The 26,989-nt window shown below is 39.4% G+C and overlaps 1 protein-coding gene across 1 annotated transcript in view; it reads right to left on the minus strand.

The window, feature by feature from the left end:
- The window catches only part of LOC149200174 (Beta-ketoacyl synthase), a 242,952-nt gene that overhangs the window by 159,744 nt on the left and 56,219 nt on the right, over nt 1-26,989 (minus strand). Inside the window, exons 7-8 of the mRNA XM_089402627.1 lie at nt 15,492-15,572; nt 15,322-15,355 (exon numbers count right to left, since the gene is read on the minus strand). Coding sequence (XP_089258753.1) covers nt 15,322-15,355; nt 15,492-15,572 — 115 coding nt within the window. The remainder of the gene's footprint in view (nt 1-15,321; nt 15,356-15,491; nt 15,573-26,989) is intronic.

Consider the following 26,989-nt stretch of genomic DNA (forward strand, 5'->3'; position numbering starts at 1 on the left):
TAATGGCTATATTTGAACAATAATGTTTAAATTATAATATTAATTTATTAATATATTAAAAACAAATATTATTAAGTAACGACTATATTAAACGGCTAGTTTTTGAAAAAAAAAAATTAAATAATGATATTATTTCATTAATTTATTAAAAATATTAATAGGTAACGGCTATATTAAACGGCTAGTTTTTGAAAAATAATATTTAAATTAATTTATTAAAACCAAATATTACTAGTTCTTGAAAAATAATATTTAAATAATGATATTAGTTTATTAATTTATTAAAATATTAATATGTAACGGCTATATTAAACGGCTAGTTTTTGAAAAAATATTTAAATAATGATATTATTTCATTAATTTATTAAAAATGTTAATAGGTAACGGCTATATTAAACAGCTACGTTTAATATTAAATGACTACTTCTATTATCACCAACCTCAAGAAGTTGGAGGGCTCTGACTCTAGTCTTGTGGATCCTACCTCATATCAACAGTTTGTGGGTCACTAGGTTCCCTGATGTATCTGGTAAATACTAGGCCAAATATATGTTTTGCAGTAAACATTCTTAGTCAGTTTTAGTTGGAGCCTCGTCATGATCTCTAGATAGCTGCCAAACATATATTAAGGTATCTCCGTGGCACTATACATCACTGCCTAAAGTATGATAATAAGGAAGTCAAGCTAATTGATTTCAAAGACTCTCATTGGGGTGGCAATCAGACCAATGGAAGGAGCACTACTAGAGGATGCTTTAGTCTGGGAGTTGTTATGATCTCATGGATGAGTAGGAAGCAAGATCTCGTTGCATTGAGTAGTGTCGAGGCAAAATTTGTGGTTGCATGTGAAGTAGGAAAAGAGGTTGCTTGGTTAAGGAAGCTTCTGGCAGATTTGTTTGAGAAGTCTCTGGGTCCTACTGTGATAAATTGTGACAATCAAAGTTGTATCAAGATATCTAGAGATCTCGTGTTTCATTCGAGGACGAAACATATCAATAATAAGTTCCACTTTATTAGGAACTTGGTGTAGGATGGGATTGTGAAGTTGGAGTATGTCTCGACAAATAAAAGGTAGCAGACATACTAACAAAGGCTCTTCCTAATAAGAAGTTTGAATATCTAAGGAACCAGCTTGGTTTGGTAGATATTGCAGATTGTATTAATGATAAGAGTGTGTAAAAGATTTGTTGAGGCTTTGCAAGTGAAGCATTTCCTAGGAAGACATTTGGTCGGCACTTTGTGTTGATGTCTGGGTCCCGAAGTTGGAAAGGTGGTGTTGGCTATTGAGCTTTGTTTTGGATACACATCAGGATTTTTTGGGTTGGTGGTTAGCAAGTAAGCCTGATGGTACCTAGAGGGGCTGAATGCTTAAGTCCACCTTATTCCCCCTTGGATAGATTGCCCTGGTCAGGAATCTAGTCCATGGCATTGTGGTGCTTAAATTATTGAGTGACCAATGGATAGATTGCCCTGATCAGGAATCTAGTCCGTGGCATTGCAGTGCCTAAATTGTTGAGTGACCAATGGTTAGATTGCCCTGGTCAAGAATCTAGTCCATGGCATTACGGTGCCTAAAGTTCTTCAAGGTTCATATAGTTTGAGATCTTCCATTGTATTTGTACATTATGAATACCTCCCAAGTTAAGAGGGAGTGTTATAAAATGTAACTATGTTCGGTCTTCATTAATGTACTTGAGTCATCATGTAATGTACTTGTCAAAAAAATAAAGAAAAGAATTATTATTATTGTAACAATAACTTATTAAAGCATGGGTTTCATGCTTGGGTCATCATTATAATAGTCAAAGTCCTCATTGTGGACTCCTAGAATTAATATTGAGTTTATAGAGTCATTGTGCATTCAAAGAGACCGTTATTGGGCTTTTGAATCATGTAAAAAGATTGAGTATTGAGTCAAATATGATTTATGTATCCTCCACATCAAGTCGGCGTAAGAGAGATCAAGTCGGCCTGAGGACCCTAATTCGACTCACAAGAAGCCTATAAATACAAGCTAGTCGAAGTCATTTGTAGCATCATCTCTCAAGCTAGTTCGATATCTCAAGAGTAGTTGGAGAAGTGCGAAGTTTGTTGTCAAGAAGTTGAAAGAAGTGCAAGTTTGAGGAAGTCTAAGGAGAGGAAGAAAATCGAACTTTTTGTGCCTCTCTCTTTCTGTTTCGTGTTCTGGATTGGTAGATCAAAGTCTCCTAAAGTTTTGTTGTTGCAGAAAGCTGCCTGTTGTCAGAAGTTGTTGCCTAGTCGAAGTTGCTAGAAGGGGTCGAAGATCTGGGAGGCTGATTTGGTGTGGAGGGAAAGTATGGTCTTGGTCTACGGTAAAGAGTCTCAAAGAATATTATTGAAAGGAAGAATTATCTTGACTGGGTTTTCCTCTCGAGGAGGGTATTGCCCTGGCATAGTGCCTATATCTTGTGTCTCTTGTTTTTGTGATCTCCATACACACATAATATAGTAATTGCTTGATGAAAGATAAGATAATAAAGAAGTAAAAGAAGCCAACACACTCCCAAGTAATTATCAAGAAAGGAGAATCAAACCCTAATATAACTACTTTGAAATTCCAACATCCTTGACCAAGAACCAAAGACCATCACTCATATTCATCATAGACCCCATTCTCCCAAGACTAAGGCACTGATCTACCAAGAGGTGGTCACCTAAAATCACATCTTTTTCACCTTTTCCTAGGTCTAACCAAGTTGGGTCACCTAGGGCATCAACTTCCCAACAAACTATCCCTCCAAGAAGTTCAATCTCCTAGGGTGTCCTGCGTTGGTGTCTCCTTAAGGCCTCCTCCAATTTTGAATTCATTCTGACGGTAGAGTTAGGAGAAAAGCCAAGCCCTAGCTCTAAGATCAAACTTTCCCCTCGCATCCCCAAGGCTAGTACCTTATGGATCAATTCAACACCTTCAAATGAAAATTATTTATTTGATCCTTTCCCCACCTTGCCTAGGGTAAGAACATCATTGATTGCCATACTCTTTCCTCCTACCCTAGACTTGATCCACTTGGTCCCATGTGGTCCCATTCCTTTGAAAAGGCAATTCTTCAAGAACCATCTGGGATACCAATTTCAACAAAGATTTTGGGGATTGGGAAACTCCTTCACGAGTCATATCCCATAAACCTAACCCTCAAATCCTCCCTTCCTTTCCCTAGAAGACATTGTACCTTGCTTGGAAAGCAAGCAAAGTTCCATCCTTCAAGCCCTTCCGGGAAAGGGGATTATTTGGGTCAATCATATCCATTCATTGTTTTATCCTTCATCGGTAACTCCCTAACATACCAAGTCTCCTCCCATCGTTGAAAGTATGTAAATAGACGGGAGCCTTAGCTAAGGTGACAGTGGGCCAAGTCTCCCTTTGTTGCCCTTGGCCTAACATTTGCCCTTTAGGAGTCCCCTTCAGGTCCCCTGCTAGTTTCAGCAGTAACAGTTCCCACTTGGTGCGATTTCTAGGACATCAATTATATCGAGATTTGACAGTGAGAATTACATCAAATCAAGAGGAGAGCTAGAGAAAACACCGACACAGAACACTGTCCAGACGGTTTTGCAAAATCTCTTCCCTAATGAAATTCGCACCAAGCCCTAGGGAGGCTTCTTTATCCTTAAGGGGATAAGAAAAGAGGTGAAGGAGAGGTGAAAGAAGAATGATGTTTCGAGTATAATGTGATCACAAAAGATATAGGACCCAATGCCCGTCTATTGGGAGAAATGGAGTCAAGATAAACCAAGAAATGGAAACTCGCTCTTCAAGGAGACCTAGAAGGAATTTCGCTACCCTAGATTGAAGCAGCAACAAAACGACTTCTAGAATTTTATACTTCGATGACACTTGTTGTGGAGTTTTAAGGATGTAAATTCAATCAATCCTCTAGGAACATTCATTCAATATTTGTCCAATGAGTAACATATGCAAAAATGTCAAATAGTTTTCAATGCCTCAAATAATTCGCATTAATTAGGGCACATTAATCACCATGAAAAAGTATTCCATGCATTAGACATTCACCAAAACAGAAATATTGCATCAAATAGCATTTACAAGACAAAGAAGAGTATATCCATCCACAAAATTTCCAAATAGCAGCTCCAAGAATGCTAGCGAAATTATCCAAACATCATAATTCATCAATAACATCCAAATTTCATCCTGTAATTGCAGGTCTGAATTCTTTTCAAGAGAGATCCAAGATCCAAAGTGTGATGATTTGAGAGTGTAGCTCTCTCTTATTTATACATGCCAACTGAGTTCAAAAATAAAAGAAGAGGCCCCTCCAATGCCTAAAATGTCTAGTAACCCACCCATGGTTACAAGCCAACCATGATAGCTCATAAAACAAGACGAACTAGCCTTCTTAGGGACACACTAGGCTAACGTGGACGCATAGAAGGGCAATGTTGCGGCCTCTTGTGCCAAAAATGAGAGTGAGGACCTCAAAAAAATTGGATAAGAAGGGGATGCCCTCTAAATGCTGCAAAACATCTCCAAACCCCAATTTGGGCTCCATGGGCTCCAAATGGGTCTCATGGGTCTCCAAATGGCTCAAGATCAAGTCGATGCTCCATCAATGAGGGCTAGAAGATGACACATGTCCTCCCATGTCTCCCTGGGAGAGACAAAACCTCCTTTAGGTCTTGGATCAGCTACCAAGTGTTGGGTGAAATGTGTGGCCAGTTGGCCAACGTGGTCCAGGTGCATCATCATCTCTATATAACTAGGGCACGAGCAAGCAATGTGGTGGTGTTGAAGAATCCCATGGTGTGGCAATCAATGCTTTGCATGGTTGGAGGCCCATAGCTCTCAACACTCAACCTACAAGCGCCATTATGACCCTTTGGTCGGCTTGGATCCCATATAGGGTGGCCAATTCCAAGATTAAAACCCATCTGCAATCTTGTACAAGATCCAATGCATCTCCTCACCTTCTAATACAATAATTCATTATTGTAATTGAGTAAATAAGCTTGTCAATCAGGGACGGAAATGGACACGTCATAGTGGCATGCCCTTCCAAATGGGCTTTGAACATGTACAAGTGTTACCTTGCTCAACAAGAGAGGTTAATGAAGCACCTTACTAGGTGATTTCAACCTCTAAGGGAATGGCAGGTCCATGGTATATCCATCAAATGGCAGGTGTCATGTGAAATAGTGATGGAACGGAGTGGGGGCAAAAGAGGAGGCTCCAATCCACATGCCAAGGTACAAGGGTAGCTATGATGAAGGAGGCTCACAGCTTGGGTGTATAAATATAGGAGGTAGCAATCGTGGTAGATGAGTTACCCAAGTTTTTGTTTTTCCACCCTTCTTCATATGTCTTTTGCCTTTTATTGTTTTTTCTTCATTTTACTGCTTGGGGCTTAAGGGGATAAGAGCATGATGTGTCATATGTACCAATGATTACCCCCTTAAGGTAGGGCAGTTGATCGCCCATAGGAGTTGGGACAACCATGGGTTCCTTATTGATGAAAAGGGCACTTATAGGGGCCATAGGAACCAGGGTGATGGCCATGATGAAAGGGGTAGAGTTTACATTTGGCTTTTGCCCGCACGTTAAATTTTATTATCCCAGCCATCTTTTGCATTTTGTGGTACATTTTCTGTTGTATGTGGCCATATTATGCTTTTATCTTTCTTTTTTGTTACATCAAGCTTCGAGGCATTGTTCTAGGCCCAACCCAAGTTGTGGACAAGGGGAAGGGGAGGCTAACACCTTTTGGACCCAATGGACAAATGTGGACCCAAATGGGAAAAATGTGAAAAGGGCTTGTAATGAGCGGAGGGGAGTGAGATATATGGTATCGGGAAGTGGGACCACACAACCAAAATCAAGGTTTCCCATGTAGTGCCACTCCTAAAGCTAATAGTCAGTAAAGGAGATCCCACAGGACTAGGATACAAGATTAACCCCTAAGTTAAGGTAACAGAACAAGAGTACAGTTAAACCTCATTCTTTCCGTTGAATCCCCCCACTCATCCATGCCCAAATGTGCCCAAGGAAAGCAAGCATAAGAACCCAATTACATAATGAAAAATCATACCTTTGGGGTTGGATGGCCCACCTTCAAACATACGATCATAACAGATGAGTGAGGGCACACAATGGCTAGCTCAGGTGGCAGAGAATAGTAGCACATCGAGCTATCAGGTGGCTGCAAGGGGCTGTTGGCTGCCAACTGAAGACAACTCTCGGAGGAATTTTTCTTGTATAGGGGTCACCTACTGGTGGTGGGTAGTAGGGCCCCAGTTAAGTTGCTCAACCCATGATGAAACCACATGCCAATTACATATAAATCCAATGTGCTTCCTCACCACCAGGTAAATAATTCATTAGTGCATCTAAGTGAACCAAGCTTGTTAATCAAGGGCACAAATGAGACTTCCTAATCGGCTACATTTCCAGATTTGGTGCTTTAAGCATGTAATAGTGTTACCTCCCTAGGTAGGAGTGGCTAATAAACAAAACAGGACTAAGGTACATCCTTCAATTCATAGGTGTCATGTGAATAATGATGAGATGGGTAGGGACACAAGGGTCTCAAAGCCAAATGCCATGGGTTCAAAGATGGTAATGATGAGGGATGTCCACGTATCTAGGTGTACAATGTAGTTGGGAGCAATCGTGGATACATGAGTTACCCCGACCTTGGTTTTTCCACCCTTCTTCATTTGCTTTTTGTCTTTTCTTAATTTTTTCTTTGTATTACTACTAGGGACACAAGGATATGAGAGCATGTTGCGTATGATATAAGCAGTTATTACCCCCTTAAGGTGGGGCAGTTCATCGCCTACCAGGGGTTGATATGCACATGGATTCCTTAATGATGAGGGGGCACTCATTGGGCCCTAGGAACCAGGGTGATGGCCATAATAAAGGGGTAGAGTGTTGATTTGGGGTAGCATCGAATGTGCTCTAGCCATGAAAATTGGTGGAGAGACTAAAGCACATGAGATCTCCAAGACCCAGAAATCGTTTTGGAAAATTCCTTCCGGATAAAAAGTTATTAAAACAATTAATATTTTTAATGAGGTCCTAAGTCTAAACTTAAGAAAATAAAAATATTAATGGGTATTAATAAAGATAAGGATGAGAAGCTTCTAAGAGACGAAGATCAAGTCTATTTTAATCTTAGTCGTTGATTAGGGACTTAATCTCGATCATTGATTCATCAACAGGAAAAGTATAAGAGAAGGCTCAAGGGTCAGTTGGAGATATACTAAGGGAGACTAGTCAATTCGATTTCTGGAGCGGGGTTTGCTAAGAAATTTGAACTAGAGGCCTAGAGTGCAGCAAGAGGTAGCAAGTACAGAACAGAGAGGCGAGGATAGTGTCGTAGGATCAGCGCAGAGATCAGAAAGGCAGATGCATAGCCACTCAGGAAGACACAAAGGCAGCGGGACTGCACAGTCACTGGAGGACTTGCATGGGTGACGCAGAGAGGCAAAGTGCTAACGCAGAGAGGTAAAGTGCTGACATAGAGGGTCTGGGAACTGCGCAGAGGCTAGATAGTTTGACGCTGAGCCTAGGAGAGGTGCTAGAGAATTTATCTCTATCGAGTGATCCAGTTTGGCACCTAGTGTACTCAAAAAAGTTGCTTAATAATAAAAATCCTCCTCTACTGCATCGGTTTTCCCGCATTGAGTTTTTCCGGGGACAATTGTCCAAAAATATCTGTGTTGATGTGTTTGATTCTTGTGCATGTATTTGTTTCTGTATTATGGTGTGATATCTGCAATAGAATTTATTTTAATATTTACTGAAGGGTTTTCATAAATAACTTATTGGAAAATAAGTAGGTAAAATAAATCAGTTGTTGCAATGATAGAATTTTCACATGGTATCAGTGGAAGTAACCAGAGACAAGAGGGGAAAATCAATTATGGGTCGAAATAAACAGAGGCATCTACGTCAAGGGACTCGAGCAGATTTTCATAAAATTGCACAAGAGACAGTAATTTCGATTTCTCTATGCTGGCTTCCAGATTGGAAGAAGAAGTTGCTTGTGTGACAAGCTCTGCATCATCAGAGGTATGGTATATAGACAATGGAGCCTCCTGGCATATGACAGGAATCCGGGAATGTTTCTCAGATTATCAAGAGGAAAGGATGAATTTTCAGATCACCATGGGGAATAAGGCAAAGTGTACTCCAGTAGGGAAGGGTACCATAGTTTTTCAAACAGAAACGAGAGAGCGGTTTCGTGCTACCAATGTGCTGCATGTACCAGGACTGGGGATGAACTTACTTTCCATATCGCAACTTCAAGGCAAGGGCTATGACGTTTTCTTCATCAAGGAGAAAGTATACGTCAAACACCCGAGCTGGAAAAAGAAAGTGCAAATCAGAATCAGAAGTAACAGGTTGTACAGGTTATAGCTAGAATCACCAATGGCACTGATAGGCAGTAATGGAGACAAGGATTTGAATGAACTATGGCACAGAAGAATGGGACATTTGCACCATGGGGCTTTGAGAATTCTCAGGAAAACTGTAATAGGAGTTCCAAATTTTAGTACAGAACAAGATGATGTATGCAAAGGATGTGCTCTGGGCAAGTAAGCCAAAGCAACATTTCCTAGAAGTAAAAACAGGGCCAAGAGTGTCCTAGGATTGATACACTTAGATATGTGCAGACCTATGTCCACTAAAGCTCTTAGCAGTGCTAAATACTTTGTCACCTTCATTGATGACCACTCAAGGAAAACTTGGATTTATTTTCTGAAAACCAAGGACAAGATTTTCTGTCGATTCAAAGAGTTCAAGACTCTGGTGGAGAACCTGACAGGGAAGAAAATAAAAGCTTTGTGCTCAGATAATGGTGGAGAATATGTCGATAAGGACTTCACTGATTTTTGCGCTAAGGAAGGCATCAGAAGAGAGTGGACAGCTCCTTACAATCCAGAGCAGAATGGAGTAGTAGAAAGGAAGAACAGGACTATCGTGGAAGCAGTTAGGGCCATGATGTATGATCAGGATATGCCAAAATTCCTGTGGGCAGAAGCATGCAACACAGCAGTCTATGTCCAGAATAGAACTCCTCATAGGGCATTGGGCAAGATTACTCCAGAGAAAGTCTTCACCGGAAAGACTCCTGAAGTCAGCCATTTCAGGATATTTGGGAGTTTAGCATATTACCGTATACCCGAGGAGAAAAGGAAGAAGTTAGATCAAACTGCAGAGAAAGGATATCTAGTGGGATATAGCGAGAACGTTAAGGCATATAGAATCTATCTTCTAAGGAGCAGGAAGGTAGTAGTTCATAGAGGAGGAATGACCTGTTTGAAGTTCATGGAAGATAGGGCCTTCAGAAAATCTCGAGAAATGCCTTCCGAGGAGCAGTCAAAAGATGAGCCATTGGTCAAACCACTTCAACCAACGGAAGCCAAGAATTCTTCCTCAGAACAAGAAGAATCACAGGAGGAGGAGGAGCTAACAGAAGCACTTGCTACCAGAGGAAGAACGAGTAGGGAACTTCGACAGATTCTGCGAGATACAGAAGATTTCATCGGTGCACCAAGAAACAATAAAAGGGAGCAAAAACAGTGAGATAGATATCAAGCCTTAGTAGCTCGGGATGGGGAGCCTTCCAGTTTTCAGGAGGCCGCTCAACATCAGGTTTGGTTGGATGCGATGGTAGAGGAATACAACTCTATAATGGTGAACGATGTTTGGGAGGTAGTGCCTAGGCCTCAAGACAGATCGGTGGTAGGTTCGAGATGGATCTACAAGATTAAATACACTACAGATCGCAGTGTGGAAAAATACAAAGCCAGGTTTGTGGCTAAGGGGTATGCTCAGAAGGAAGGAATTGACTACGAAGAGACCTTCGACCCAGAAGTCAAGTATACATCTATTGGAACCGTGATATCTCTTGCAGCATAGATGGGATGGGAGATTCATTAGATGGATTTCAAAACGACATTCTTGAACGGGGTAATAGAAGAGGAGGTATACATTGAACGGCCAGAAGGCTTTGAGACACATGAGAAGAAGTCTCATGTATGTAGATTGAAGGAAGCCTTGTATGGGCTGAAACAGGCACCTAGAGTGTGGTATGGTCGAATTGATGGCTACTCGCTGAATATGGGGTTCGTCAAGAATGACGCAGATCCAAATCTCTACTATCTGGTTGTAGAGAAGGAGCCTCTAATCCTAGTATTATATGTGGATGATCTCTTCCTAATAGGATCATCCAGGCTCATCGAGTACTTCAAGAAGAATCTAGCCACAAAATTCGACATGAAGGAATTGGGATAGATGCATTATTTCCTGGGGTTGGAAGTTTGGCAGCAAAAGGGGGAGATCATCCTTGAAAAAGGGAGATATGCTATAGAAATTCTGAAGAGATTCAGGATGCAAGACTGTAGACCCATGGCTACTCCAATGATCACCAACTGGAAGAAAATTGATGCATCAGAAGACAAGGATGTTGATCCCACCTTATACAGGCAACTCATAAGGTCCCTGATGTATCTGGTCAATACCAGGCCAGACATTTGTTACGCTATCAACACCCTCAGTCAGTTCATGGTGGAACCGAAGAGGGTGCACTGGGCAGCAGCCAAACATGTTCTCAGATATATACAGGGAACAGTCGATTATGGACTCTTGTACACCAAGAGTAAGGATATCATATTGAGTGGATTTACTAATGCAGATTGGGCTGGAAGTTCAGTGGATCGGAAAAGTACCTCTGGATACCGTTTCAACATTGGATCAGGAATGACCTCCTGGTGCAGTAGAAAACAGAAATCTGTAGCTCTGAGCTCAGCTAAAGCAAAATATATGGCCGCAAGCACAACTTCGTGCGAAACCATATGGCTTAGAAAACTGTTTGTGAACCTATTCAGAAGAAAGATGGAAGCGACCAGGATCATGTGTGATAATTAGAGTTGCATCAAGCTCTCTGAGAATCCAGTAATTCACAATCGGTCAAAGCACATTGATATTCGGTGTCACTTTGTCAGACACTGTGTCCAACGAGGAGTTGTACAGTTGAGCTATACTCCTACAGGAGAACAGGTGGCAGACATCCTTACCAAGGCCCTTGGAAGAACAATGTTTGATTATTTCAGGGAGAAGATGGGGATGATAAAGAATCCATTTCAGTAGCAGAAATGGGTATGATGTTGCAGTGCAGATGCAGTGTTGGAAGAAGGACCAGCAACAGCACGGATGCAGAGGGAGTTGCAGTGTAGATGCAGTGTTGGGGAGAAGGACCAGCGGCAGCATGGATGTAGAGGGAGCTGCAATACAGATGTGGTAGTGGCAGTGGTAAAGCCATGGGCAGCAGTATAGGATGCAGCAGTGTAGAGGATGTTGAGCAGGAAGGCCAAACATCAGCACAGGTACCAGTGTCAGATGATCAGGGTAATGCTCAGTTATGGAGTATTACTAGATCACATTCCTCGCTAAGAGGGAGTGTTGATTTGGGGTAGCATCGAATGTGCTCTAGCCATGAAAATTGGTGGAGAGACTAAAGCACATGAGATCTCCAAGACCCAGAAATCGTTTTGGAAAATTCCTTCTGGATGAAAAGTTATTAAAATAATTAATAATTTTAATGAGGTCCTAAGTCTAAACTTAGGAAAATAAAAATATTAATGGGTATTAATAAAGATAAGGATGAGAAGCTTCTAAGAGACGAAGATCAAGTCTATTTTAATCTTAGTCGTTGATTAGGGACTTAATCTCGATCATTGATTCATCAACAGGAAAAGTATAAGAGAAGGCTCGAGGGTCAGTTGGAGATATACTAAGGGAGACCAATCAATTTGATTTATGGAGCAGGGTTTGCTGAGAAATTTGAACTAGAGGCCTGGAGTGTAGCAAGAGGTAGCGAGTACGGAACAGAGAGACGGGGATAGTGTCGTAGGATCGGCGCAAAGATTAGAAAGGCAAACGCATAGCCACTCAGGAAGACACAGAGGCAGCAGCACTGCGCAGTCACTGGAGGGCATGCGTGGGTGACGCAGAGAGGCCCAGTTTTGACGCAGAGAGGCAGAGTGTTGACGCAAAGGGTCTGGGAGTTGCACAGAGGCTAGTTCGCCTAACACTGAGCCTAGGAGAGGTGTCAAATAATTTATCTCTGTCAGGTGAGCCAGTTTGGCACCCAATGTACTCAGAAAAGCTGCTTAATAATAAAAAACCTCCTCTGCTGCACCAGTTTTCCCGCATTGGGTTTTTCCAGGGACAATTGTCCAAAAATATTTGTGTTGATGTGTTTGATTCTTGTGCATGTATTTGTTTTTGTATTATGGCGTGATATCTACAGTAGAATTTATTTTAATATTTATTGAAGGGTTTTCGTTTATTGGAAAATAAGTAGATAAAATAAATCAGTTGCTGCAGTGATAGAATTTTCACATAGAGCTCATGCTTGGCTTTCACCCATGCACTAATATAATGTCTTGGCCATCCGTTGCATTTTATAATATTGTTTTCTTTTGTTCCTTGCTTATGGCCATGATATGCCTTTAACTAGTTGCATCAACCTTTGGGGCAACATTTCCAGGCCTAATGCAAACATGTGGGCAAGGGGATGGGAGTGTACCAGTGCCTTGTGGACCCAATGATCATGTGGACCTAGAAAGGGAAAAAGATGAAATTGGGCTTGTAATGTGCGAGGGGAGTAAAAAATGTGAAATGAGAAAACAGGACCGCGCTACCAAAATCGGGGTTTCCCAAGTAGTGCCCTTCCTGAAGCCATAGGCCAATAGGGGAGATCCCACGAGACTAGGATTGAGGATTAACCCCCCATTTAAGGTGAGGGAACAAAACTATAGTCAAAACCCCTCCTCCTTCTAAGGCACCCAATAATCCATGCCTAAAGTGCCCAAGGAAAAGCAAGCATAAGCACTCGATTACACAATGAAAAGCATACCTTTAGGATTGGATAGTTCACCTTCAAACATACCCTCACGACAGATGGGCGAGGGGACATATGACTAGCTTAGGGAGAGGAGATCAAATGGAACAATATATTGGCTACAATGGTGACTATCAAGGGTGGTTGGCTGTCAGCTGAATACAAACCTTAGGAGAAAAATCCCCCTATGGGGTCACCCACTTTTGGTGGGTAACAAGTACCATTGATATTTTAACTAGCAAATAAATAAATAAAATAGTTGAGACAAAAATAACCAATTTCCATATAATATACATAGAAATATTTATCCTTCAAAATCTTCCTTCCATTTAATAGATTTCCAAGCATACAAGGGTTCCCTTACTGGAAAAATAGTCCACTCAGAAAACAATATTAGCCACAACAAATTTCTCGGAAAATAAATTAGGCACCTGCACAAGTTGTACGACCCTCCCAAAAATTCTAAATCACCCACAAACCATTTGTTTCTTACTAATGTGATGTGTATGGCCTCTCTAACCTACTGTACGATTGCATCATTAATGAAACCCACACCCTAGTCTATTGTGTGATCGTCGTAAGGCCTAATCTACACCTCAACCTGCTTGATCTGCCCCTATACAATCATGTCCTCCACACTTGGATGATTTTCCCTAACTGCCACACACTATGGTTCTCTTCTTTAGGCTATTGCACAGTGGGATGAATGGCCTTCTTCACCCAATCACTAAGATCCTCACTTATCTCACTATGTCTCGTGCTCAATAATGTGTCTTCTTAGCCAAACCTTCTTTTTATAAGTTTGACCAAATCCACAACCCTAATCTCAAAAGGGATTGACAATTGAGATTAGATATCAATTTTAGTTGAGATCAACGGTTGAGATTTATCTAATTCACTAATGCAAATAACCTTTGCATTTCATTGGATTAAACTCATTTTTTCTTATAAAAATAGATTAATTTAATAATTAAAATAATTTCTAAGGTTAAGAGTCAATTCGACAACTTCCACACATCTAGACACTCAAGCATGTGTAGAAGTACTTGTCTAAGCTACAAACATAAACAATATTGAGACATAGTCAACAATGGATTGAAGAGAGATCCAATTACTATTTTATATTATTTATTTGACTTGTCATGGAGTCAATTAGCAAAAAATAATTCTTTATTGTACGAGGGTAAAGAATCTATAAAGAGGAGCTTTCTCTCCATTGTAATGGTTGTTGGGACTTTGGGGATTGAGGAGCTCTCCCCTTGGACTTCATTTGTAGATCATATGCTTGGAGATTGATGGAGTATTGGATAAATAATATCAGTTTAATGTAAGGCTTTTATTGGCCAAATGATTTTTCATATGCTGTTTTTTTGTAATATGATCCTTGTAGCATGTTATGAATGTCAAGGGTCATTTGAATAAGAGTAATGTGAGGATTTATCCCTCTTTGCTATTTTTGTTATGTTAACCTTGCATCTAATAAACCCAATTTTTACTAGATTAACATGACCTCACTTTCATAATAATGTTTAAGAATGGCACCCTTTGGCTTCCAAGGTAATTTTCTGATGTAAATTTCTGCAAGATAAGGCTGATTTGTCGCATGCATAGCTGCCCTAATTGCCTTATCTTCATGCACACACCTCTCTTAGATCTATACATACTTGACTCCATTTTCCCAAGGTGTGATTAAGCACTTGGTCTTGGGGTTTTCCTTCATCTTTCATGCTCACAACATTCATCCTTCCACTTATACAACCACCACTCGTTTTGATTAGGCTAGCTCTTCAATATATCACCTTGTGACTCCACATGATAGTCTTAACAATCCTATCTCTAGGGAATCCCCAAACCCACCTTGAATTGGAGAATAGCCATCCAAAACTAAGAGGAAAATAATATTAAGGCAATATAATTTTATCGGTGTCCAACAAATGACCACAAAAGTAGGTCAAAATAAAAAGGGCTATTGTGGTGACAATGGGTAGCCTTGCTGAGTTGCACAAGACTAACCCTTTCATGCCTGGGACTCTACATCATATGAGGGTGCTAGATTTTGTTGCAACACAGCCCATTTTATTATTAAATATACACTGACAAGTTACAATGCAATAAAAACTCTGCAACCAAGAGAAACATAAAATGAAATGATCATTTCCATTAGTGTAAAACACCTATAAGATCAAATAACAATCTCATCAGTTTATGCATTAAGCACATATAACAATGACATCTTTAATTCAGCTTCAAGCATGTTTAAAGATTGAATTGTGTGATCATTTGAAAACTAGGCCCTATCCCTTCACAAAGTTATTTGGTTCTTGTAGTATGTTCTCATATGCAACAATTAATGTATAACATATATTGTTTGAATTGAAGTTTCATTTCCTTTCACTAGGAAAAAATTCATGTTTTCTGAATATCTTACCTCCAATACCATAATACCAGCACCTTCACCTATACTACAAAAGAGAAAAAACAAAAAAGAGAGAAACAGTTACTCTAAACTGCAAATGCCAAAAATGGGGTTAAAACGTAAGAAATAGATGGGGAAGAAATATGCACAAAAGGGTACACTGCTGATGGACAATTACTTACACAAATCCATCACGATCACAGTCAAATGGACGAGAAGACTTGTTTGGAGATGAGTTATACTTTGTGCTCAATGCTCTAGCTCTGCAAAATTCAAAAGAAATGATCAATTTCAAGAATGTAACAATGAACTACTTTGTTGGAAAGGTCTATAGTGGCAAATCTCATTGGGAAAGGATTAGAGTAGAAATGCTTAGAATTTAATGAAGAAGCAATAGTTGTTTATGAGCTATAAAACATGCATATTATAATCATCAATGATATTGGTGTTGTTGATCACTAAAGTTGCACTTGAAGACTCCATCCCTGAGGATATTTCAAAGCACTCATGCACTTTCAGATCATACAGATGTTCCAGATTTCATCAGGGCTTCTAAGCCCCTTCTCTCTCTTTTTCTTCATTGTACTCAAATTTCACAACCCTGCGGGGATATTGTAAACATGACACTAGCATGATGAATAAATCTATGTAACAGGCCTAGGATGTTGAGACTCGATCAACAAGCGAGTACAGTTTGGAGTGTTTTTTTTTACTTGGTTATTATTTCCACATTTTAGCGGCGAATAATTTTCTAGGTTTTTTCACTCACCGCATATCTCAAAGCTGGGGTAACAGCTTGAACATCATGCTTTAAGTCCATCTTAGTGTCTAGGGTCAATGTATATTACCATGCTAGGTCATTTGTGAAATTTCGCAAAATTTGACTAGGTTTAAGTAGAATTTTATAATTATTAAAAATTTCCCACAAAACAGGATTTTTAATTATTTTCTATGTAATGATGTAAATAAGTGATCCCAAGAAATGCCTGGGGCTTGTAACTACTCAAAACTCATCACCGGGATTCAAGACCCTAGCATTATCCTAGGACCCACTTTGGGGGTCAAAAAATGACTTATACTCCTTCAAAAGCCAATTTTCCTAATGTTAGTGGCAAAAAAGAGGGAAAATTCAAAAAAAATAATAATAATTATAAAATTTTATAGATTTTTCCAAAGTCAAAATAAGTCAAAATTTGACATGGATATTAAGTGGAGAATCAATGGCGATATGGCAACCATGTAGGGCCCACCACATGAAGCACAACTCAAGTCAAAGTTCCAAGTGCCAAGTCAAACTGGTGCCACGTTGAGCTCATGAGAAAATCACATATGGCTAAAGTTCACTTTGATTTAATTCAAATGTGAAGAAATTAAAGTAAAAGGTTAAAATTATTGAGTGGGGAATGGACCCCACCTCACTCCTCCATGGTATACGCATTGTTATGGTTAAACGAAAAATACACATGCCAATTAAAATACCCATGCTGGGCCAGTCAACGCACATAGAGCAAAGAAACTCCACGCAGCAAATCAGCACATGGTTTAAATTGCTTTGATGGCAGAATTGATTAAGGAAAATGTGGAGTATGTCTCCACCATACTCAACTCATCTTTCCACATGTACGCAGCTCTACAGTCCAGCCTCCACGCAAATCAGACTTGGCAGCTCTATGCACAGTTAACATCATCTACAGCAGCAGATCAGGGAATCAACGCATAAACAATAGTTGACAGATTGGGTTGAGATTTTTATGGAGATATGTCTCCACTTTATTCCACCTCCTTTACACCTGTACGCATCAATTGAGATCAGCATATACGCACAGCTAATTGGCAGTTGGGCACACATTTGGTAGTGGTTGATTGCAATTAGTTTGATGGCTAATTTAGTGGGATATTGCTCCCACTCATCTCCACAATATTTCACACATGGCAGGCATCAGGAACTGCATACCAGCTAGAAGTAATACGCTGGCCAGAGAAGGAGAAATTCACATCAGTCATAGGGACACTTGGAAAGTCAGTTCAACAGTGCTCATACACTTGTGATTTGGCTTGGCCTTGAGTTCTCCACCTGATTTCCACTTGTCACTTGATTTCTACAATGGGATTTTCTTCCATTCTCTTATTAAAATGAGCCATGGGCTCTATTGTAATCATCTTGGAATGAGCTATTGTGCTTGGGGAGTCTACTCAAATTTGTAATCTTTCTTTCATGCTATAATAAAAGACTTTGGGGTTCAATCTGTTGAAAAGTGTAACTAGGTTCGGTCTTCATAATGTCTAATGTAATCATGATTTGATGTATTTGATGAAAAGAGAAAAAGAAATTTTATTATTATTATTCTAGCATGGGTTTCATGCTCAAGATTATTTTATTTGTAGGTTGAGCATCCATAGAGTGCTTCTAGGTTTTTTCATTAAGTCAAAGAAGTCAATTGAGTCATTGTAATATATATAATGACCCATTTGGGCATCATGTATCATGTAAAAGAAATTTTTGTGAGTCAGAAAACCCCCTCCAAGACAAGTCGGCCTCATGGACAGCTATTCGACCACCATGTGAAGCCTATAAATAAGAAGAACTCGACCTCACTTTAGGAGCATCAATCAAGTTCGATCAAGGAAGGAGAAGCAGCCTAATACCTAGCAAAGAAAGAGAAGAAACTAAGAAGGAAGAGTGAAGCATTTAGAGACTGTTTTTGGGCCATCTCCATCTCACACGTGCAAGAAAATTAGGGCAACTGTTGCAACAACAAGACCGAAAATTGCAGTCATCTTGGAGGCCAAAATCAAGTGTCAAAAGAGTCAAGATTGCAGGCCAAATTATCAAGGAAGAAAGAGTTGACCAAGCGAAGGAAAAGGAGGCTAGATTCACCATTATTTCCTCACACGTGCCAACTAGGGTTTTTGTAGTAGAAGCCGAAATTGCAGTCTTGAAGCAGCAAGTTGAAATTTTGAAGAAAGGTCGAAATCTGAAGTATTGGAGCAAGTTTGACTAGCGCTGACTTTGTGGAAGAGAAGCTCATCAAAGAGGAGGTTTGACTTATCTTGGAGGTGTATTGATCTTGGATCATAGGTCTTGGAATTCATCATTTGAAGATTCTATAAGAAGAGAAGAATTCTTGTGGGTTTTTCTCTCAAGAGGAGATATTTTGGCCCTGGCTAGCAGCCTACATTTTGTGTCCTCTTGTCTCTTTGATCTTCATAGTTTGGTAGTTGTTTGACGATAAGAACGTAATAATAATCAAATTAAGTAAAAAGAACACCACAAGCAATTATCAAAGTAAGATAAATCACCCTAATTAAGTTACCCCTAGATTTCTCAACATCGTATCAGAGCTAAGGTGACCACAACAAGGAAAGGTAGCTTGAAGATCACTCTAATTGAAGAAGGATACACAAGGAACGAGCACAAGGACTATCATCAAGAGGAACACACTAAGAAGCATCAAGGGCATCAAGCATCAAGGAGGACCATGCATCACATCTTAAGGATCACATCATCACAAGAAGAAGAAGACCAAAACCCCTCCTCCATCAAGAAGGACTTAACACTTTTGAAGCATATTGAAGTCTCCACATTCTACATTTCTACATCCAAAGGAAGCAAGAAGAAGCTTTGCCATCAAGGTAATCTCCCTCTCATTAATCTCCCTCTCATTGGAGAAGGAATCTCATCTCAAGCATATTTGAAGAAGGAAGACATAACTAAGGAAGCAATCATCTTCAAGAAGGCATCTTCAATTATCAACATCAACAAGAAGGCATCAAGTAGAAAATATAATCTTCAAAGGACCATCTTCACTTGACAAGTATTCTATATTTTTATGTCACAATATACAAATCAAATGACTTCATTCTGCAAGGAGAACAATAAATTGGTTGGGACCTCGAACTACTTTGCATGGAAGAAGAGAATTGATTTAATTCTCATGGAGAATGAAGTTATTGAATATGTAAAGGGCTCCATCACCAAACCATCTCAAGAGCAAGCTCAAGCACTGTCAAAATTCATGAAAGGAGAAATAAGGGCACAAAGGATCCTCGTAGAGTCAATCAAGGATACTCTCATCCCTTATGTTGCAAAGTTAAAAACAACGAAGGAAATCTATGACAAATTGGTGGAGTTGTTTTCTGTGAGCACTGCAGGAGAAATCATATCGTTAAGAACCGAACCATACACGATAAAAATATCAAGGGAAGAAGGGATAGCTTCGTACTTCAAGAAGGTATCTGAAATTAAAGACCAACTATAAGAGCTAGGAGAAGTAATGTTCGATCGAGAGATGACCACCATTATGCTCAATGCACTACCTGATGAATGGGGCAATTTTGTATCAAGCATCTATGGGAAAAAGAAAACCACTCCATTAACCGATCTGTGGTCATTATGCAAAATTGAGGAATCTAGGTTAAAAGCAAATAATGATGTTGGATCAAATGAACAAACACAATCATAGGCAGCATCAACAAGAAAGAAAGGAAAATTTGGGAAATTTAAGCCTCAAAAGAAGTTTCACAAGAAAATTGATATGTCAAAGATCCAATGTTATGAATGTAATGAATATGGACATTTCAAAAGAAATTATCCTAAACTTAAAAATGACAACAAGAAGAGAAAAGAGAGAAATGAAGCCCATATCACCGAAGAAGTAGAAGAATCCAAAAAGAAGTCAAAGGAGGAGGAAGTGAAAGATCTTTATTATGACTAAGATAACTTCCTTCACATAGCTCATTTTAGCATATAGAAGTTAACAGTCATGATCCAAGTGGATATTGGTGGCCACACGCCTATTCCATTTGGACCCCCGTCGTTGTTTCATTTCAGTGTCCTTAATTGTAGCACAACTTACTGTTTTTGGCAATTTTTCGAGTCTTAATCTTCTGGAGCTGTTTTGAGGGACTAAAAGACATTTTTAGGGAAAATGGAGAGGTTGGAAAAGTGTCAACCGATTTATTGATTTTTTTTGGCCTCCTCTTCGAGACCTTTGAAATGAGGTATTATGAAAGCCAAACGAAGATCGTATGCCAATGTTACATTCCCAGGAAGTTGACGTTTCAACTTACACCAACGAGGCCCACAAGCTTTTGGCACTTCATCTCTTAGGGTTAGGTTTTTGGATGTTTAGGGTTTCTCATTGTTTCTCAATGATAAAAAAGGCCACAAAGCCTCATTGTAACATAGTTCAGAGACATGTAGTCGCCACATCTCTTCTCAAAGATAAGCTACCATCGTCCGAGCTAGTTTATTTTCATTTTGTATGTAAGCATCTTTCAATTCTTTGATATTAAGAAAATGAAGTTTTGTTTCAGCTGCATCTCTGTGTTTATGTTTATATCTGTATTTTGTTGTGTTCCACATAAGTCTGGATCAGGGGTATCAGAGCGGTCTGATCTTTCTCTGTTTTTCTTTGGATGTCCCCAATGAGGTCAGGGTATAAGGAGTTAGGGCTTGAACTGGTTGAACCTTTACAAGACCAGCGTCGCAAACCCCAACGGCCTCCCATGGCAGAAAAAAGAAAGACGGGGTAGCAAGAGATCCTTTCAAAATATTGCTCAAGGAAGCCTTCGAGCGACAAAGGAACGCGATGATGGATAACTTTGCTCAGATCCTTCAGCGACAACCCACAGGAACACATCTTCATCCAGTAGACACTCTGGAGGCGCCACTCTTTTTAAGGTACAAGTTAACTTTGACATTCCCATATTTGAAGGCCAGAGATATGCAGACACCGTAGATAGATGGTTAAATCTATTGGAAGGATATTTTTCAACTCATGACTCTGCATGTACTCAGGGAGAGCATGGACAGCATAGTGTATCTCAAAGGGGGAGAATATCTTGGTTCGCCCTTTGCCCTTGATGTCAAAGGGGGAGAGTATTTTGGTGTTGCTTGATATCTCTAAAAGGTTCAACAGCTTGAAGTAATCAACACCAATATGGTTGCCATCAAGTCCAAAGGGGGAGATTGTTGGCATTATGATACAAGTGTTGTCCTTGATGGCAACTCACTCACAGGTCAGTTCAAATTTGATAAAGGGCAACTCACATTGTAACAAGTCAATTCAGAGGTAACAGGGCATTGGTATAGAAGAACAGGAAGTTGGAACAAAGGTCTACTGATCAGAATCAAGAAGTTGAAGGAAAAGGATGTTGTAAGGTAGTTTAAGCTGTATATGCAGGTTCACCTTGTCAAAGCAGCGTATACACGCGGGTTCACAAAACAAAAAGAGCGTATACGTATGCACGCACTTTCACAAGAGGAAAAATGCGTATGGGTTGGAAAATCAAGGAAATACAAGATTAAATAATACCAAGGGTCAATACCATGGTATTAGCCCACAATATTGAGCGAAGTAACAACTATTTGATCCCGTCCAAGAATACCACAGGTTCTAAGTGTTGTTTTGGTCCGAGGTATTGAGAAAGGCCAAAAACTATATAAGGAGGAGAAGATTAAAGGGCCAAGTGTGCAAATGAAAGGGTTTCTCATGAATACTTCTATCTAAGGTATATTTTATGTTGCAAGGGCTATGATTAAAATATAATCTGAAATATTTTGTGCACCTTGAATTCAATGTTGGGTCAGGATCATAAAACCTGAAATGCTTATCATTGAATGATCTGATATTGGTTGGGCTAGATCTGATTGCTTACACATGTTTTATTCTTTAAATGTCATGATCTGGGTATGTCTGAAGTCTGGAATAGCAACAAAGTTGTAAGTTTGTATTTACAGATCTATACGTTGGTTCGCCTTGGTGAAGGCACATATACACGTTGGTTAGAAGCTTCCAAGTAGCGTATGCAAAAGAAAAGCCTATTATTCAGAAATGACTAATCTATCTGATCAGTGCTGCTGGTTTACTATTGTCTGTCAATGATGTCTTCTTAGATCTTAAAGTAGAACTGAATGCATAAGGAGATTGAGTCTGATTGATTGATTAATTAAGTGAGAAGGATGATCTTTGTTGCTGACTATCTAGATCTCTGTAATTTGATAATAGATGTTCAGAATATTACTGGTTGGTACAGATTTGATTCAGAAGTTTTTATGATTCAGTAGTTTTGAAGGTATACACAGGTTTGGTTAAAGGAAGTAGCGTATACATGCAGGTTGGGTTCATTAAAGTAGTGTATGCATTATGATGTATGATTTTTAAGGTTGCAGCTGGTTCTGAATGATGATGCAGTTTTCTGGGTTCAGCACAGTGTTCTGGTGACAGTGATCTGATTGTGCAGTTTAACTGATTATTGGTTGATGCAGTTATTATTACAAAGTTTGAGCTTCAAAGATTCTGATGGGTCCAATGTGAAAATTTGATGAAATGAAGCCTTCATATTGTGTTGTTGAGTACCAGGAGCATCCAGTCTGAAAATTTATGAAACATGATCCCTGGAGGAAGAAAGAAGGTCATAGCCTTCTGTAGGTTGGCGCCTGCGTACTAGTAAACATATCGGCCAGTACAAGAGCTAGGGGGTTGTAACTCATTTTCAGTAGAAGCTGGAGAATGAGAGAAGGTTGTAGCCTTCTGCAGGTGGGTGCCTGCGTACTGGTATGAGTCTACACCAGTACAAGATTGTAAACAGATTTTCTTTAGATTAAAAAGAAGACAAAGACGATAGCAGCAGGTGGTTTTTCTCCCGCATTGGGTTTCCACCTTAAATCTTGGTGTTCATGTGCGTTTCTTATATGTGATAGTTTATTATGTTATTACTGCACATAGTTACTGGATAATAAAGTACTGATGCACTGATTAAAGATCAACACATGATGAAATAACTAAATCATAAGTTCTTTGGGTATACGTTGGTTTCCTTAATCACAGTTGCGCGCACACGCAAGTTCACTTCACTGAAGTAGCATATATAAATCTTACTGTGAAATGAAAAGTTATTGAATTGTTTAGCAATATGACGAAGAAAGACTCAGGGATTCATGTGGAGCTTGGTGATGATGCCACGTATGTAGTGAAGGGGGACGGAACCATTAAGTTTCAACTCAAGTCAAGAGGGATGTTGGAAGCAAAGGACATGTTATTTGTATGAAGACTTAAGAAGAACTTGCTTAGCCTCATTAATGAAAACTTGCTCAGCCTCAATAATGAAGGGTAGAGGTTATGAGGTCATGTTTAGGAATGGGCAATTGCTCATTCACCAAGACGATACTAGCCAGACATTGGCCATCTAGTCTAGAGAGGGAAACTTATACATGTTGCAAGGAAAACTTGCTCAAGCTTTGGTACATGACAGTGACAGCGTGTGCAAGTTGTGGCATACAAGGTTGGAACACCTACACTACCAGGTGTTCCAAATCTTGAGGGAGATTGTCATTGATCTCCCAAACTCAATATTGAGCAATAGGGTGTCTGCAGAGGGTGTGCACTTGGAAAGAATGCCAACTTTGATTCTCCAAGTAGAAAAAGTAGGTCCAAGTGGATATTGGATCTCATTCATTCAAATGTGTGTGGATTGATGTTAGTGGCATCAAGGAGGGAGCGTTATATTATGTCATGTTCATTGATGACTAATCCAAGAAAACCTAGATCTTCTTTATAAGGACCAAGAATGAGGTCTTCGGTAGGTTCCAAGTGTTCAAGGACCGAGTAGAGAACCAAACAGAGAAGAGGATCAAGGTATTGAGGTCGAACGATGTGATTAAGTACATCTCCAATGACTTCAAGGATTTCTATAGGGAGGCAAGGATCAAGAGGGAGATGACAATCTCGTACAACCCTCAATTGAATGGGGTTGTCAAGAAAAGAATCGGTCCATCATTGATTCTGCCAAGGCATGATACATGACCAGGATTTGCCTATGTTTCTTTAGGCAGAAGGGGATATTTCTTGGATAGAGCGAGACTGCTAAGCTTATAGGATCTTCATACTAGTGCAGAGGAAGGCAGTTGTGAGCATAAATGTTAAGTTTGAGGAGAACTTGGCATCTAGGAAGTCTCATGAGTTGCAACCAATAGTGACAAAGGATGAGAAGAAGGAGGCTCCAAAGGGAAAGCAACATGTAGAGACTTTTGTTCAAGGATTCAACCTTTAGGTGGGGAGGAGTCAATAGCTCCTCCTAGTTCTATCAGAAGGCTCAAGTGGTTTGAGCAAGCATTGAGCGATGCTTGGGAGCATGTGGAGGCTCCTAGGAGCACATTCATGGCAAGCAAGCCTTCGAAGAAGTTTCCAATCTACATGTCACTAATGACAAACATCATTGAAGAGGCAACAGACCATGAGGATTGGAGGAGAGCCATGATAAAGGATGATGCATGGGACATCATGCTAGGATCGAAGGGAAAGCCAATTCTAGGTGGCTCTTCAAGAAGTATCTTCCTCACTAAGTGGAAGTGTTGTTGATAGTAGCATCAAACAAGTACTTCCACACAAGTCTAAGTGTCTAGATGTGTGGAAGTCATCTAAAAGACCCTTTGACCTTAGTAAATCACATTAATTAAAGGAATAATTAAAGTAATTTATTTTTATAAGAAAAACTGATCTAATCTAACGAAATGCAAAGATTACTTGCATTAAAGAATTGGATGAATCTCAACCATTGATCCCAAGTGAAATTGATATCTAATCTCAACCGTCAATCCCTTTGGAAATTAGCGTTGTGGATTCAATCAATAACACAAACTTATAAAAGAAAGGCTAAGCTAAGGGAAAAAACACATCCAGTGAGTAGAAGATACAATGAGATAGTGAGATCTATGTGACTGGATGGAGAAAGGCATTCATCCAAGTGGGCAGACCCCAGAGGAAGAAAACAAGGGACAGCAAGGGAGAACGATACAGCAACCAACAAGATCAAAGGACAGGATTGGAGGGTTTTATAAACTGGAAAAATTCCAGGTTTCGCTGTTTGTAATTTTCCTCAATGAGCATTTAATTTCCCAGGAAGGGAAGCCCTTGTATGCTGAAGAATTTATTGATGAAAGAGCGATTTTAAAGGCAAATATTATTTGTGTGTTTGTGCATGAAATTGGTTGTTTTGTTTCTGTTGAATTAATTTTATTGTCCAATTAAAATCTCAGTGGTATTTGTTATTCAACAAGCTAAAAATTTAATTAAAATCAGCAAGGAAAATTACTAAGAAATAATTTGTCATTCACTGCGGTTAGAAAACTAAGAGTATGATTGCTTCGTGTTGATGAGGATCCTGGACCAGGGTATATAATTTTGAAGAGATGTTGCAGTGATTTTTTGTAGTATGATCCTTTTTGTACTGTCATTTAAAGCCTCAATGTTTATGTATTTTCAATTTTGGTTCAAATATGTATCACATTCACTGCCATTTTGCTATATCCACCCTTCCATGCTATATAATGAATATAGTTTGCATATTTGGTGTCTAATGGTTTGGATTTACATTGATGTACATGGATACGTAAAACTTGAATATGTTATGTATCCTTTATACAACCTTTTTTTTCTAGTTTTTTTCTTTGTTCCGATCTGGCTTCTAGATTTTGGTAATTCTGGTTTTGATCAATATTATCAGAACCAGACCAGTCATCGAATCATTAAACCCCTCAGATCAAGAACCGGTCACAACCGGATAAAACCAGTAAAAAGCCGGACCAAAAAACTGGTCAACCAAAAACACATAAAATATTCAAATTTTAAAGAAAACCACATATATTCACGTGCATCCACATGAATCCAAACCATTTATACAAAAATAAGCAAAAGTTTTCATTTATAGAGCATGTAAGGGTGCACAAAACCAAAATAACACTGAGTGCAATCCATATTTGAATTGAAAATACATCGAAAAACAAGACCTAGATGGCCTCTAGCATCCAAAAAAAGTCATGCTACAACAAATAACTACATATCATCAAAATCTTTGCCCATATTGTGATCTTTGTCGTAAATATCACCCTATAAGCATTGAAATAAGATAAAAAAATGCTAAGCATGTCAATTCCAGATTTTGTTTGAGTGATGGTTACATTTTTCGTAGGATCATGATAGAGGGGTTCAACAAACAATGCCACTAACATCAAGGTACATAGAGGGATTGGTGCTCTTGATTAAATTCTAGTTCGATATGCTCATACATGACAAAATCCAATGGAAACATTGCAATCCCCCCAATCCTAAAATCCTAAAAAACAGTTAAGTCTACTAGATTTTGAGTCAGATCTAAAATTATACTTTCTCCATATGAAATCCAATGAGGTCAGAACCACTCTCAAACATCCTGAGTCATTTCATGGTAATGGTAAAAATTTAAGTAAAATGATGAAAATGAAAATCTAATATTACCATGAATTGCGTAGCAATAGTAGGGCAATAGGCATGAATATTAGGCACCTATTGTTGGCGAGTGCCCAGCCAAAACAAAAATTAAAAGAAAAAAAAAAACAAAACAAGCCCCACGTGCTGCATTCTACACAGATTTACTGAACCGGTACCGAACCGGCCAGTTCAGTGAAAATGGCTGGTATGGTACCGAAATGGTCAGTTTCATTACAGAACCGGCCGGTTCAATACCGAACAAGCTAAAAACAGTTCAAATCACTGGTCCGAACTGGTTTTTGCCTCAAAACAATCGGACCAGCCAGTTCAGACCGGTTTGGTTCGGTCCTGATAACACTAGTTCTGATCCAATTCCAGTTCTGATAACATTGGTTGTTGCTTTAATGCAGCCAACAAAGTTAACTACCAAA

Source organism: Pinus tabuliformis, chromosome 2_1 (genome assembly GCF_031772625.1).
Source record: "Pinus tabuliformis cultivar Carrire ecotype Pingquan chromosome 2_1, CPIR1, whole genome shotgun sequence".
In the NCBI taxonomy this organism is placed as follows: Eukaryota; Viridiplantae; Streptophyta; class Pinopsida; order Pinales; family Pinaceae; genus Pinus; species Pinus tabuliformis.